Source organism: Bison bison, unplaced genomic scaffold, assembly GCF_000754665.1.
Source record: "Bison bison bison isolate TAMUID 2011002044 unplaced genomic scaffold, Bison_UMD1.0 scf7180017864377, whole genome shotgun sequence".
In the NCBI taxonomy this organism is placed as follows: domain Eukaryota; kingdom Metazoa; phylum Chordata; class Mammalia; order Artiodactyla; family Bovidae; genus Bison; species Bison bison.
In genome coordinates, this window is record NW_011494949.1 from 691,404 (window position 1) to 705,855 (window position 14,452).

The following is a 14,452-nucleotide window of genomic DNA, read 5'->3' on the forward strand; positions in this document are numbered from 1 at the left end:
AAAGGGAAGGTCGACAAGGCCACCAAGATTTGGAGTGTTCCTCTGGGACAAAGGTGGATGGCACCCCAAGGCCATCTGTTAGCCTGACTCCACTGAAGCCACCCAGTCATTCAGTCAACTGGTTAAAATGTTAAATTTATGTTATATGTATTTTACCACAATTTACATGCATGCAGGGCCGTCCACGTGGTGAACTTGCTCAAGCTGAACCACACGGAGTCTTTTGTTCTTTAACTCCAGAAGACAGGTGTCAGCGGGGAGACGGAGCTGGCCTTCCGCCAGGGCCAGCTGGCAGTCCTCGAACGTGTAGTCCGTCACAGCGACGCCCAGGGCCCTGCGGGAGAGGACGGGCCGGGTCAGCCGCCCCCAGGGCAGCAGGGTGACTGTCTCAGGAATGCAGCGGCCAGACAGCGGCATCACACGCGAAGGCCCCGAGTCCTGGCCCTTCTCGCTCCAGGCTCAGCTCTGACGGCAGAGAGCCATGCGACAGTGACGCCTGCCGAGTCACACGCCCTACTTCCTGCTCCGGGACCCGTGGGTGCAGCGCCCTGAAGCGGTCTGTCCCCCGAACGTGTGCGTTTTTAATAAGAGACTGCCCTCCACACGACCCAAGCTGTCTGCCCTGTAAGTGGTGCTTCTGCTTAGGTTTCCATGTTCTGCAGCCTCAGTGAAGCTTAGTTACACATTAAAAGTAGAAGTTGATAAGGATACAGGTGGCGTTCAGGGTGGAGGGGAGTCATGGAGAGAACCAGCTCCCCAAGAACAGGAGTGACCCCCTGGGTGAGACATGGGGCACGGGGGGTGCTGGAGGAACAGGCGGCTTCACCGGCAGAGCCCCGGGCACGTCCGCGCGGCTCGGGGTCTCCTGCTGGCACGCAGCCTCGGGGAGGGACTCGGGGGACAAAGCCCCGCAGCGTCAGAGGGTGTGGAAGCCGGACGAGAGTCTGCACACGCATGAGGGGACCAGCTGCTCTGGGGGGGCCCCCCGCCCCCGGCCTAGGAGGCAGGACAGGCAGCGCCCCGTGAGTCCTCCCACCCAACGGAGAGGGGCAGGCTCGGCTTCCCCGGGCCGTTCCCACCTGCGCGTGATGCGGGGAGAAGCCGCAGGCCTGCCCCCGGCCCTGCTGGACTGAGGCCCCTCCTGTCAGTTCCCCCCAGAAGCCACGTCTGGGGGGCCCTGAGCAGGGTCTGGAGGGAGGAGGGAGCCCCTGACCTCCCCCTTGGCTCCCCCAAGCCTGCAGGATGGGATGAGGGTGCCCGTGGAGCCCACAAACACCCACCACCTCCACGTAGGAGCCTTTAACAGGAGCAGCTGGGCGCTGAGTGCTCTGGATGCCGAGGCATGTAAACCGCTGATGTTTAAAGAGCATATTTCAGGGAGCTCCCAGGTAGCCTAGAGGTTAGGACTTGGCGCTTTCACTGTGGAGGCCTGGGGTCGATTGTTAGTCAGGGAACCAGCCTGTGTGCCAAGCAGTGCAGCCAAAATACAAAATAATGGCAATGATAGTAAGTACCACGCTCGGCACTAAACACAGAGGCTGAACAGCTGACCGCAGACTTCAGTGACTGGGGGCCTGGGGCTGCCCAGCTGCGGGCCAGCCTGGTACCTCTGCAGTTCTGCCCATGAGGGATGGAGCCCGCATCAGCCGCCTTCAGGGACAGGAGGCCGCCCTCGAGGTGCAGGGCACCCTGCTCTCCAGGCTGGCACTGCCCTGAGGTCAGAGGGAGGCAAAACCGGTCATCCCACAGGCTGTCTCAGATTTCACGGAAAACACCCTTCTCCTGACGTTTATGGAAAGTGCATTCATGGTAGGAAATTTACCAGGTATCGAAAACGACCCTGCCAACCCTGTCTCCATAACCGAGTGGGCTTTCACTCGTCTCGGCGGGACAGTCGGCCCTCCGGATCCAAGGCTCCACACCCGAGGACATGGAGGGCAGCGCACAAGACCACCACACACGAGGCGCTCCAGCCTCCTGGGCTTTGGTCTCTGAGGGCCCTGGACCTAGTCCCTGGCAGGTAGGAGGGCACGGCTGTGGTTCCTGGTTGCCATGGCGATGACCCTGAAGGCTCCGTTCCGCGGCTGCTCAATTCCCCTTAAGAGCATGCAGTCTGGCCATGTGGGGACGGGAGCCAGAGCCACAGCAGGATGTCCAGAGTGTCCCCGGGCCGCCTGCAAGGCCTGTGGGACCCTGGGTGGGACCCTCATGGTTCTGGAATCCTCCTGCACCCGTGAGGCAAGAGGAGACCCCATGGGTATCTGTCCTTTCCCACTGGGCCGATACAAACTGTGTGACAGCATAAGTTTCCTTAGGGCACATATTCAAGATTTTTAATAGTTAATTTACTTGAATATAAACTAAACAACAACAAAAAAATCACATGCAAACTGTCAGGCCTTTGACTCTGTGGACAGTGTACCTGTCCAGCAGTTGGTCAGGGTCCCTCACCGCCCTGACTACCCAAAAGGTGAGAGTCGAGTGCCTCCTGCTGCCCGGCGGCTCTGTCCCAGAGTCAGTGTTGGGGTGGGGTGGGGCGTGTCACCCCCAGACTCTGCTCCCAGCACCAAGGCTCTGAGGCATGTGGGCAGACCGAACACCTCTGGGATGAGGCTGCCGGGGCCTGAAACCAGCCGGGAGCCGCAGGGAAACGGAGGGGGGGATGCTCCTGGCTGCAGGCACGCCATCACATAAGCGACACAGGATTAAGTGCACAAAACCCACGCTCAGCAGAGGAAGAACCTCAGTAACGCTCTCGGGGAGGGCAGCCAGGACGTGCCGGCCCAGGCCCTCCAGCGCGCTCTTGCTCACGGTCCCGCTGCCTGTCTCCACGGGGCACGCACGGACACAGCCCTGCAGGCACTGCTGGCTCACAGGCAAGGCTGCAATGCAGAGAATTCGGGGGCAGCGACCCGTCCTCCGAAGGCTGAACAAGCAGAGGCGTCCTCCAGCGGGACCGGGAGACAAAGTGTGCGGCCAAGCACAGTCTGGCTGACGCTCGGCCAGGCTGGTTCAAACCCAGCTCCCCCCGCTGCCGGCTGGTCTACAGCGAGGCCAGGACACCGGCGGACAAGGACACCGAGTAATGAGTGCCTGGCGAGCCCAAGGGCACTGGGGCGTCCAGGGAACCCCCACCCGGTTGCGCTGGGGGCGGGGCGGGCGCGGGGCTCACTCACTCTGCCATCACACGGCGCACGTTCCTGGCGTACAGGGCGGGGTCCCTCTTCTCCTCCTCCGAGGGCGTGTACACGGGGAGGAACTGCGGACACAGAGAAGCCGGTCACCTGCAGGAGCGGACTCCCCCCGCCCCGCCGCCGTCACCACAGCGCGACCTCTGCCCTGGCAGATCAAGGGCGGTCAGGGCACCTTCCACAGGAACTGTCTTTGGGGCTGTCACTCCTGCTCAAGCAGGGGCACACGTGTGCACACACAGATGCACACACCCACACGTGTGCACACTCCCAAACCCCCTTGCCTCACCAGGAGCACCACTCCCTCGATGCCGGAGCCAGAGCATGGAGTGGTAACTTCACCCAGGGGCTCAGTCTTTAGATGCAGAAGAATCAAACGTGTGCTCCCGTTTCTCACGGTCTCAGTTCTGTGTTTCCCGTGAGAGGCTCTCAGCAGCTTTTGGACAGCTACTGTATTTGGAGGGCAGGGTAAATCGCCCCAGGAACTCGGGTGTCTGTGTGACTGAAGCTCACACAGTGCTTTATGCACGTAAGGCCCACACCTCAGGCCAGGCTCCATTGCAGAAAAGGAAAAAAACATCACTGCACCCTTTTAACACGGATACTCAAGAATACAGGAATGCCCGCCACCCTATCCACTCTCATCAGATAAGTCTGGTCTCTCACTCACTGCTACCTTTCTAAAAACTCTGCAAGAGCAACAGCTCCTCCTCAGCACTGGCGCCTTGTAGGGGTGACACAGGAAGGAGTTCAGAGCGACGTCACAAAGCCACACAGTTTCAACTCTTAATTAGGAGCCAGTGTAAAACAGGGCGTCCTCCCCAGAGTCTCGCCCCGCTGCTGCCTCCCGCCACCAGCAGATGAGCCACAGCAGACGTGCTGGGCTGTGGGCCGGCCGCCCCTGGACTCGGGCCACGGCCCTTTCAGCTCAGTCCTTTACTCAGTGGCTTATTTCTAGTGAAAAGCCTGGCTGAAGGCCGGGACCACGCGTAAATCCAGCCTTACTCTGCAGCGTTTACTGGAAGGTCTCTGGGGTCACACAGAGTCGGACACAACTGAAGCGACTGAGCAGCAGCAGCAGCAGCAGCAGCAGCAGCAAATGAAAAGCTTTACGTTGCGTAGGACCAGCCTTTCATTTATCAGATGTAGGAGTAGCAAGTGAATTCCACTTTTAAGAAAACAGACTATTCCTCATCTACTCGATTAAATTTACAGGCTGCATGAATGTGGCATGTTTGAGCAGAGAGGACGGGTACTGGGACTTTGGAGATGGGCTGGAGACTGGCCGGCAGTCCGCCTGTCTGAGCGGGTATTCAGCAGAGGACAAGAGTGTGGTAAGTTTGGTAGTACGATGCCAGCTGTGTTAGCATCAGGTGAAAATACAAGCCAAGAGAATCATTAATTGCTTGTGTGCGAACTTTATATGCTCTTAAGCTAAACTAACCATAATAAGGGAACAATGGGCTTAGCTTCCTGTTGAGATTTAAAATTCCATCTGAACGGATAAAAGGTCATACAAGAGACACAAAGTGACGGAACCACTGGGAAGCCCTCTAAGAAGCCATGAGAAACGGAGCGTTCAAAGCAAGACAGATAACCTGTAACCTTGTAGAGATACCAGCAGGATGTTGTCTAACATCACGTCCACAGAGATCTGATATAACACTGCATCTGTGTAGACGTCAACCTGGTAACACGCTGCCCATGGAGGCCCTAACGGGGCATAGGTAGCATTCATCGACACACACGGCCCGACACCGTGAAACATCGCGCCAGCAGAGACCCCGCAAGACGCGCACGCCGCATCTAGACAAACCTCAATTTCCACTTGACTGTGAAACTGGCACAGCGTGAGCCACAGGATTTTCAACCTTAAACATGAGCAGATTTACAGCATGGTTAAGTCTCAATTCGCTGCAGCTCTGAAGCCGAGTCTCCACGCCCCGCTCCTCTGCAGAGGGCACCCCTGAGCAGGCTGGTCTCCGGGAGGCGCTGAGCCTTCCTGGACCCAGCCCTGAGGACTAGGCTGAGCTCATCAGAGACGCCCATGCCTGCCTGCTGTGGCCCAAGGCCGCAGCCCTGCTTGCCCTCCAGCTCAGGACGGCTCGTCTCCGCAGCATCAGGGCCCTCCAGGCCCCCCAGGCCTGAGGTCATGGCACCCCTCCCAACAGCCACCTCTTCATGGCCCGCTCTAAGCCTAGCTGGCCAGGACCCTGAAGGACCCCTTTCCCAGACCCTCTCCCAGCTTCCCCCTGGCTCCTCACCTCCCACTCCAGCCTTGGTGATGCCACCCCTGCCACTCGGGCATGCCAGGGGCCCTGGGAGGACCACCCCGCCCCCAAACACCAGCACACACGCCGGCACCTGGGCCCCCGTGTGCCCCTGCAGCTGCAGGGGTGGGGGCCCCATGCGCCCCCTTCCTTTCAGGGTCAAGCTGTGCACTTGATCGCTGAGTGGACAAGACACAGGCGAGAAGAGGAATTCGTTCCCCTCCGGCTGAGGGAGGACCATCAACTTCAGTCCTGGGATCCTGGGTGCAGGGAAGGCTGCCTCATGCAGCTGGACTCCTTGGACTGAACTGAACTGCTGGCTGGCGTGGCGACCCCTAAAGTAAGCAGCTCGGGGGCCCCTGGAGGGGAGGACAGGGCGGGCTCTGACTTACGCTCCCGGGCCTTGCCACGTCCACGTGATGGTGTCCTGGGGGCAGGAGAGCAGCCGTGAGTCCCCACAGAGCCCCTCGTCCCCACAATCCCCCTCCTCCCAGGGCCGCCCAGTGCCCTGCTTCAAACGAGCTGACAGAACAAACTGAAGAGGGAGAAATCTAGAGCTCTACAGGCTGGTGACGGATCCTCATTCTCAGAAACCGGCCAAGGAGCGCGCCTCTTCAGAGCCGTAAGGACGGCTGCACCAGCCCACGTGGCTGCCGGCTCTACAGGCGTTCAGGCCCCGGGTCTATCCACACCGGCAGGCACAGGCTCAGCATACAGACCTGGGGCCCATGGACCCGGCTCGGAAGCAGGGGCGCCGAAAGCCTCTGGGGCCCACAGACGTCAGAGGGATCCCAGCGTGTCTGTGCCAGCCCCCGCCCCCGCCATGCCCCATCATGCCGAGGCTCCCGAGGAAGCTCGGTGTGGCTTAGTCTCGGTTTTAAAAGGTCCCGAGTGTGAGCAGGCGGCAGAGAGGCTGAGGAGACGGGGGTCTCACACCAGTGGGCCCGGCTCAAGGACGGGCCAGGACTCTGTGACCCACGAGAGCAGGGCTTCAGGAGCGAGTACGGGGGGACACTCTGGAACACTCGCTGGACCTGTGTGCCCGGGAGAACTCACTCACCAGTTTGTTCGGGTACCGCAAAACCACAGGCTGGACGGGAACCCCCGGGATGAAGGCACCTGTGGAGGGAGGAGGGACACCTCTCGTTTCCGCAGTGGCACGTCCCCCGCCCGCACGGCCCGGCTGGGTCTCGGAACAGAGTGGGCTTCCCGGTCAGAGGCCATTGGGCGCCGGCCGTGGACACCCCGTGCCGGCCACGGACACTCAGACCAAACCCCAGGGTCGCAGGAGACAGACAGGAGAACACTCCAGGCCAAGGCACTCTGCCGGGGGTGAGGGGCTCCTCCACCTTCTTGCAGAGAAAGAGAGATAACTAAGACACTACCTACCAGGCTTGAAGGTGATTAAGCAGGTCCTATTGGTACACGTGCCTTCTGGAAAAATCATTATCTTGAAATGAGAGGAAAAAAAAAAAAATCAGCATCAAAGTGCAGGTTCAGGGGCCAACTTCCCAACCTGCTTATTCTGGGCCCGATGTTGTTCAGGCACTTCAAACACATTCAGTGGAGAAAGGTAAGAGGCAGACAGAAGCGTCATGAATCCCCCCTCTAACTGCTGGTTTTACTAAACTCTGGAAATGACAGAAATACAAACAGCAGGCACCTTCTGATAACGGGACACGCGGTACCCACTGGAGCCGCCGCGTGGGCCAGACATGGGCCAGCCCACGGGCACAGGCAGGACAGGGGCATGCGGGCGGGGAGCGTGAGGCTGAGGACGGGGCCTCGTGGGCCGGGGTCAGGCCCACAACGCAGACACCCTCGGAACCAGCAGCGGAGTGAACACCCTGTCACCGGGATCTCCCGTCTCTCGGACTCGTACCGACTTCGGGCAGGGGGTGGAAGCTAACTCCCCCCCGTGCTGGAAAATATTAACACCCTGTCACCGGGATCTCCCGTCTCTCGGACTCGTACCGACTTCGGGCAGGGGGTGGAAGCTAACTACCCCCCGTGCTGGAAAATCCCGCCCATAGGCTGCTTTCAACCCCGGGCCCTGGAGGAAAGACCAGCTCCAGGGGGCTGGGTCCAACCCTGGGTCGGGCAGGTGAGTGGAATGGAGGAGGGGGGGTCATGCCATTCTTGTGGGGGTGGCAGCCAGGACCCTGGAAGCACACCCCCCCAGGGGCTGCCCATCCATGGGCAGGGGGCCCACCAGCAAGGCCGTCACTGTTTTCTGAGCAGCCAGAACCCAGAGAGTCCTGTGGGGTTCCAGCTTCTCAAGGCGGCTCAACAGAAAAGAAAAACTACGTATGTAAAAAGCAGGGGTCACACCACACCCACGCTACCGCTGGGTGAGGACTCTGCCCCACAGCCCAGGCCAGCCTTCCTGGGGCCCCAAGGGAACCGAAGCGTGCCAGGCAGGCTCGAGCTTTGAGAAGCAAGGGGATGCAGCCCTGTGCAGCATTCGGACACCGCTGACCCCGGAGCCAGGCCAGCCCGCTAGTTCTGACGCAGAACTTAAAAGATTACTTGGGAACTTCAGATGCATGTGAAAATTATTTTCCCCCATTTCTTATTTTAAAATGCCAGAACCAAAAATACCTGATATATAAGCACATTTTTGGATTTGCATTTATCAAAAATAATATGAAACACAGTGTCTCCAGGGAAGCCAAGTTCTGGCCCTCAGGGCTCCATTTCCCCTCTGACCCCTACGTTCATGCCTTTCAGAATAAATCCGCACAGGACACAAGCAAGGCCGCCCACCTGTGGCCACTTCCCTCCAGACTGTGCCCGCCTCTTGATTTCCTCCACTGTCTTCCTGCGGGAGTCCTGGTCTGTCCGGGACACGAACACTGGTCGGATGTACTTTATCAGAGCTGAAAGAGAGGGCGGGGTGCTCGTGGGGGGTGGGGCCGATGGGCACTGCCCGTGGTGCGGTGAGCCCCCCAGAGGTTCCCCGTGGGTGCCGACCACAAGGGATAAGGGACAGCACTGAAGTCTTAGAGGACGACTGGGAGCCCCCCACCTGCGGGACCACCCACGACAAGTCAGGAGAGAGAGACAGGGCTGACCCGCCGGTCACCTGTGTCACTGGGGGAAGAGCCAGAGAGCCCAGGGTGCCTGCCGCGGCTGACCTCCCTGGGCCCGCGGGTGACCTCCCCGGAAACGTGGGGGACCTCCCCGGAAATGCGGGTGACCTCCCCGGGCCCGCGGCTGACCTCCCAGGACCTGTGGGTGACGTCCCTGGGAAACAGGACTTCTGCAGATATGGCCAAGTCAAGATGAGGTCACGCTGCACGGGGTGGGCCCTGTTCAGGGACTGGTGTCCTCTTAAGGAGGACTGATGGCCAGGTGATGACAGAGACAGGGACGAGGGGACATGGCCACGGCCGGGGTGGGCCCAGGAGGGCAGGAACACTGGATGCCGGAGGGGCGCCTGCGACGGGTTCTCCTTCAAGACCAACCTGCTGACACCTGGACCTTTCACTCTGGCCCCCAGAACAGTGAGAGGATATGCATTTCGGTTGTTTTAAACCCCAGGCTGTGCGACGCTTGGTCACCACTCAGGACACAGACACCCCCTTCTTAGGAATTCCCTGGGGTCCAGTGGTGAGGATTCTGTGCTTTCACTGCTGAGGGCATGGGCTCAACCCCTGGTCAGGGAACTACAGCCCTGCAAGCTGCGTGGTTAAAAACAAAAGAAATAGAGACTCCGTTCTTAGCCCCCAGCAAGTGTGTGTGTGTGTGTGTGAGGCGGGGGACGCTCAGGACTCCCACGACCACAGCTGACGGCCACAACCAACACGCTGGTCCTTGAATAAGCATTTAAAGGTGGGAAGATACTTCTTAGGAGAGAAAACTCTGACCTGATGGCACGCGGAGGCCGTGGCACTCGGTTACCCTCCGGGCTGGTGAGGCCACAGCAGTGGGTGTCCACCTGCTCTGCCCCAGGCCCAGTCCTCACTGGGCCCAAGAAGGGCTGTGAGCTGCTTTTCTGAGCATTTTGCGACTTGTAAACAATAAAATTTCATGACCTTTATTTCCTGGAGGTCTTACAAAAGCGAAAAGAGAACGTTTTTAAGAATACAATTCTCCCAGCTGGATCCACGGCGCTCAGAAAATCGAAGCGGCTCTCAGTGACACTTTGTCCTGTCTGCTTTTTCATGCAATTGAAACGATTTCCTCCTTCCTCACGGATTATTCCTGACGCTACTAAAAAGGACCATGAGGAGATAGGGACGTTTGGTGGAACCACCCGGAAGATTGAGGCAGGGGAGCCCACCAACCAGTAGAGCCCAGCAACTACCCTCCGGGACAGATACTGAGCTAGCCCCAGCTTCCAGCGCTTCTGTGAGCTAAGGGAGCGCTGTGACACCTCACAGTTGAGGGTACTTGTAATATCAGAAGAAATCATAACACAGAGGTCAAGGTCCAGGGCCTAGTTCGCGTGGGTGGGACCTGTGATGTGTCTACCGTCATGTGACCTGGACCAGCCAGCAGGGCGGGTGTCAGTGCTCCCAGGATGGGGGGCGGCTCAGTACTCCCACCACGATGGGGGGCAGTCTCCCAGCAGGATTGAGGGGGTGGGGCTCACTGACTCCCTGCAGGATGGGGGGGGCTGATCACTGCCACAAGGATGAGAGGACTGGGGGGGGTCACTCCCCCAGAAGGATGGGGGTCACTCCCCCAGCGGGATAGGGGTCACTCTCCCAGCGGGATGGAGGGTCACTCTCCAGCAGGATGCCGGTCACTCTCCCAGAGGGATGGGGGTCACTCCCCCATCAGGATGGGGCCCACTCCCCCAGCAGGACGGGGCCCACTCCCCTAGAAGGATTGGGGGTCACTCCAGCAGGATGGGGGGTCACTCACTTCCCCATATAGGGATGTCTCTGCTCTCTGCCTTCATCACGACGGAGGACATCGTCATGGTGACGGGGATGGCGTCGAAGTAGGAGGAATGTGGAGCCAGGGTGAGGATGGCAGCCTCGGTGGGCGGTGCCCGCCGCCCCTTCACGGCCACGTGGTGGAAGCCGCCGGCGAGCCACATGGTGCGCATGATGGCCCTGAGCAGCACGTCCACGACCCTGCAACAGACGCGCGGCCGTCGGGACAGCGCCTTGCGGCCCACGCCCGTCGGGGCGACACCGACTCCAGATGGTGCCAGCACCCCTGTTCACGGGCAAGGGCACCCGTGACACTGGAGACACAGAGCTTTTCCAGGGAGCGGGGCTGGGAGACAGATCTACAAGGGCAGGGGCCCGCCCTCCCCCCACCGTCCTCCCTTCGTCACACTGTAGACACCTTAGACTCAGGCGTGTGGGCAGAGGAGGAAGGTCCGAGACCCCAGGGCAGGCATCAGAAGAGACGTGGAAGAACCCACCCACGTCAGTACATTACGGAGCCAGGTGCTCTGAGATCGTCCAGAGAACAAGAAAAAGAAAGCATGTGTGAAAATCAATTGTCTCCTGCAGAAATGCCAGCACCCCAGAAAGGCTGGAAAATGGAGAGGGAATCGCCCAGAACATGCCGGAAAAAGCCCGGACGGAACCATGAGACACGAAGAAAACAGCTTCTCAGACTGAAGGAAGGCACAGGTCCCGGCACCATGTCAAGGCACTGACCACAATGTATTTTGTTAAGAAAAAAAAAAAATACTCATGCAATCTCCTTTCAAAAGTTTTCAAATTTCCAACAACAAAGACTTCAAAACTTTCCAGAGAGGAACAAGTGGGCTTCTAGCATCTAGCTGCAGGTAGTCAGCGGCGCATCACGAAAGCGCTGAGTCAATTCTGCACCTAACCCAACTACCCACCAATGCACAGAGCAGAATAAAGACACTTCCAGACACGAAAGGGGAGTGAGTTCCTTCCGCATATTTTCTTTCTGAGATGAGAATCCGACATTCCAGAAAATCTTGGATGAAAAACAAAAGGAAAAAGCAAACAGGAAGTGCAGACCACGCCTGAGACAGCAGCAGAGGAGGGATGCACCCCGGGTGGGATCAGGGCCCCAGGTCCTGGGGACAGCGACCCCCAGGCCGCGGCGTGGGACCTCAGGGACAGAGAATTTTGAGGCTACGCTCAGGGCTCATCATTCTATTCATAAAAGGCAACATAAAATTGGAAATTCCATAAAACGGAAAAAGACAATACAGGAAGTAAAGGTCGGACTTCACACAGCAGGCGGACCTGCAGGTGACTTCAAGAAGCCACGTGTGAGGGAAGCCCATGGTGACCCTGACTGCCAGCATCGCCCAGCCGGGGCCCCAGACCCGCCGGCCACCCAGCGCCCCTCAGGGTTGGGTTCTGACCCCGACAGGCCGACTCCTTCCCTGGGCAATGGAAGCCACGGCAGAGCCACACAAGGTGGGTGTGTGTGCCGCTGGGGTACACGCCAGTACACAAACGCGTGCATGCACACGCACACACACACTCTCATCTGTACACACTCGTGTACACTCGTGTACACGCACGCATACACTCAGAACGACACTCATTCTCTGTGGACACGAACGCCCAGACCTCCCGTGAAACTACCCCATGTCTCTGCAGGTGGGACACGTCGTGTGCCTGTCTCTCCCTCTCTCTCTCACTCACTCACACATGCACACACCACACGCGATGCTTCTGTGAAGTGGGCCGCTGGAACTAAACTTTGCTGTGGTCCACTTATCACCCGATGAGATCAAGTGCATCACTGCAGACAAGAAAAGCCACAGGAGTCAGAACAGGGAAATCCAAGGAGCCCCAGGTCACCTGTGTGAAAAGACAGAGTCGGAGGCCGTGCGAGCTTTCCTTCTTCACGGGTGAGAACAGGAAGGAAAGGAGCCCAGCCCGAGCAGAGGGAGGGAACAGGGAATAAAGACACTTTTATCAAATCACTCCTCCTGGGTAAAAACTACAAAATCTCTGCTTTCTGTGGGTTCTTAATCCAGAGAAACTGAAATTCTGATTCCTTTTTGGCCTGGATTTATTTTCCTTCATTATATATTTGGTACCAAATTCACCTGGGTTCCATCCCTGGGTTGGGAAGATCCCCTGGAGAAGGGAAAGGCTACCCACTCCAGTATCCTGGCCTGGAGAGTTTCATGGACTGCATACTCCATGGGGTTGCAAAGAGCTGGACACAACTGAGCAACTTTCACTCCCTACTTCCTCATACTTTAGTTAAAAAAATCTTTCGAGGTAAAGTATGATTTCCAAAGAGAGTAGAAAGCCCAGCTCCCTCGACCCTCTGGTTCGCTCTTGTCCCCTCTCGCTCACTCACTCACGGACCCGCTCATTCATTCTGGACAGACTCCGTGACACCAGGCAGGCTCCGTGACCCAGCTGTGCTGGGACACATCCGTGGAGCCGGCCACACCTGCCCCGGTTCTGAGGGAGGAACAATGACCATGGTTCACTAGAGACTGGGGACGGTCTGAGGATGAGAAACACCGTGAGGGGGTGAGGGGCCCCCGGGCGCAGTGCTCACCCACGGCTAAGGAAACCCTGGCCTAGTAGCCGGCTCTCTCTGCCTGCATGTGGTAACTGCCACTCTGACCATGGCACGCGGGCAGCAGAGAACCACGGCCCAGGAGGGACGCCAGTTTTGCAGCCTCTGAGGGCGCCATCGGACAGCAGGAGAGAGGGGGCGCCTTGAGCTGGTCTGTAGACCTTGGAGGCGGGGCGGCAGGCAGCTGAGGCCATGTGGGCCCTTGGCCTCAGCCACAGGAACCCTCAATGCCCAGCAGCGGCCCAGGCTGGTGCACAAATGAATGGGCAGCACTGCATCCGAATAAAACCTCCTTCACAGAACAGGTGGCAGCATGTTTGGGCTGTGGGCTCGTCTAAACTAGTAACATTTTTATTATTAGTTAATGATAAAACCGAACTAAACTAATAACATTTCTATTTTGAATAAACCATCCCAGGGCCCTCAGGATGGATCAGAGATGTAGACAAAGCAGATTATGAGTGCCCTGGTTTTAGGACAGGAACGGTGTCTTTTAAGACACTGAAAATGTCCAGGAAAGTCCTTCCACTGGCTCAACACTTCCCTTCACTAACAGCAAAGAGTTAAAGAATAGCTTTTGCATGTGTGCACTCAGGCTGACTCTTTGTGACCCCGTGGACTGTAGCCCGCCAGGCTCCTCTGTCCATGGGATTCTCCAGGCAAGAATACTGGAGTGGGTTGCCATTTCCTCCTCCAGGGGATCTTCCCGACCCAGGTATCAAACCTGTGGCTTGGGCACTGCAGGCGGGGAACCACCAGGGAAGCTCAGCAAAGAGAGTTAAGGAACAGCATTAGGTACTTAACACAAGAAAAGGCTGTGACTTCATCTGGTTTTGCCGGATCCCTCTGGGAGCTTTAGTTAAGCTGCATTTACACACCCATCTATGCGAAGCCATGGTTTATCACTGTCCATGGTGTAAAAGCAGAGAGCAGACCCGGGGCAGCAGGCCGACACACGGCTTCGAGGGCCGGGGGCAGGGAAACACTCGGGAGCCTGTGCTCAGGACCCAGCACAGCAGTCAAGTGGCTCGCGGAGCCCTGGAAGGAGCCTCCGAGTAGGACAGCAGCAGGGGCGGCAGGGGTGCAGAGGGGAAGGTGGCTTGTGCCTGGGACAGGGAAGAGAACTGAGCCACGGAGAAACGGCCCTGGGACACCCCCCCACTACCCCGGAGCCTCCGCAGACACAGACTCACCTCCGCCACAAAGCTGGCGGCTGCTCCGGTTCCCGCCCGGCGGGTCCCAGCGAAGACACGAGCGCCAGGGGCCAGGCGAGCAGCATCATGAGGACGACGACCAGTAGTCGGACAGGGAAGAGCGTCAGCGTCATGACGGCCACCTGCGGACAGGGCACAGTCACTCGGGGGGCTGTCCCCCAGGCTCCTCACGCCAGGCCCACCCTTCCCCAGCTGCCCGACCCCTTCCTGGTGCCTCCTGCAGCCACCGAGGGAACGACCTGGAGATGGGGGCTCTCTCCTGGTGGACGGCGCCCTGCCC

General features: G+C 58.6%; 1 protein-coding gene across 3 annotated transcripts in view; it reads right to left on the minus strand.

Annotated features, from left to right (window-relative positions):
* The window catches only part of LPCAT1 (lysophosphatidylcholine acyltransferase 1), a 44,024-nt gene that overhangs the window by 9,922 nt on the left and 19,650 nt on the right, over positions 1 to 14,452 (minus strand). For 2 of the 3 annotated variants that reach the window (XM_010857112.1, XM_010857113.1), the window contains exons 2-10: positions 14,152 to 14,294; positions 10,334 to 10,548; positions 8,228 to 8,340; positions 6,851 to 6,911; positions 6,522 to 6,580; positions 5,854 to 5,888; positions 5,008 to 5,062; positions 3,177 to 3,259; positions 298 to 334 (exon numbers count right to left, since the gene is read on the minus strand). In XM_010857112.1, the coding sequence (XP_010855414.1) occupies positions 298 to 334; positions 3,177 to 3,259; positions 5,008 to 5,062; positions 5,854 to 5,888; positions 6,522 to 6,580; positions 6,851 to 6,911; positions 8,228 to 8,340; positions 10,334 to 10,548; positions 14,152 to 14,294 (801 nt within the window). Of the gene's footprint in view, positions 1 to 272; positions 335 to 3,176; positions 3,260 to 5,007; positions 5,063 to 5,853; positions 5,889 to 6,521; positions 6,581 to 6,850; positions 6,912 to 8,227; positions 8,341 to 10,333; positions 10,549 to 14,151; positions 14,295 to 14,452 lie in introns of all 3 variants that reach the window. The other variant, XM_010857114.1, reaches the window with a different exon arrangement.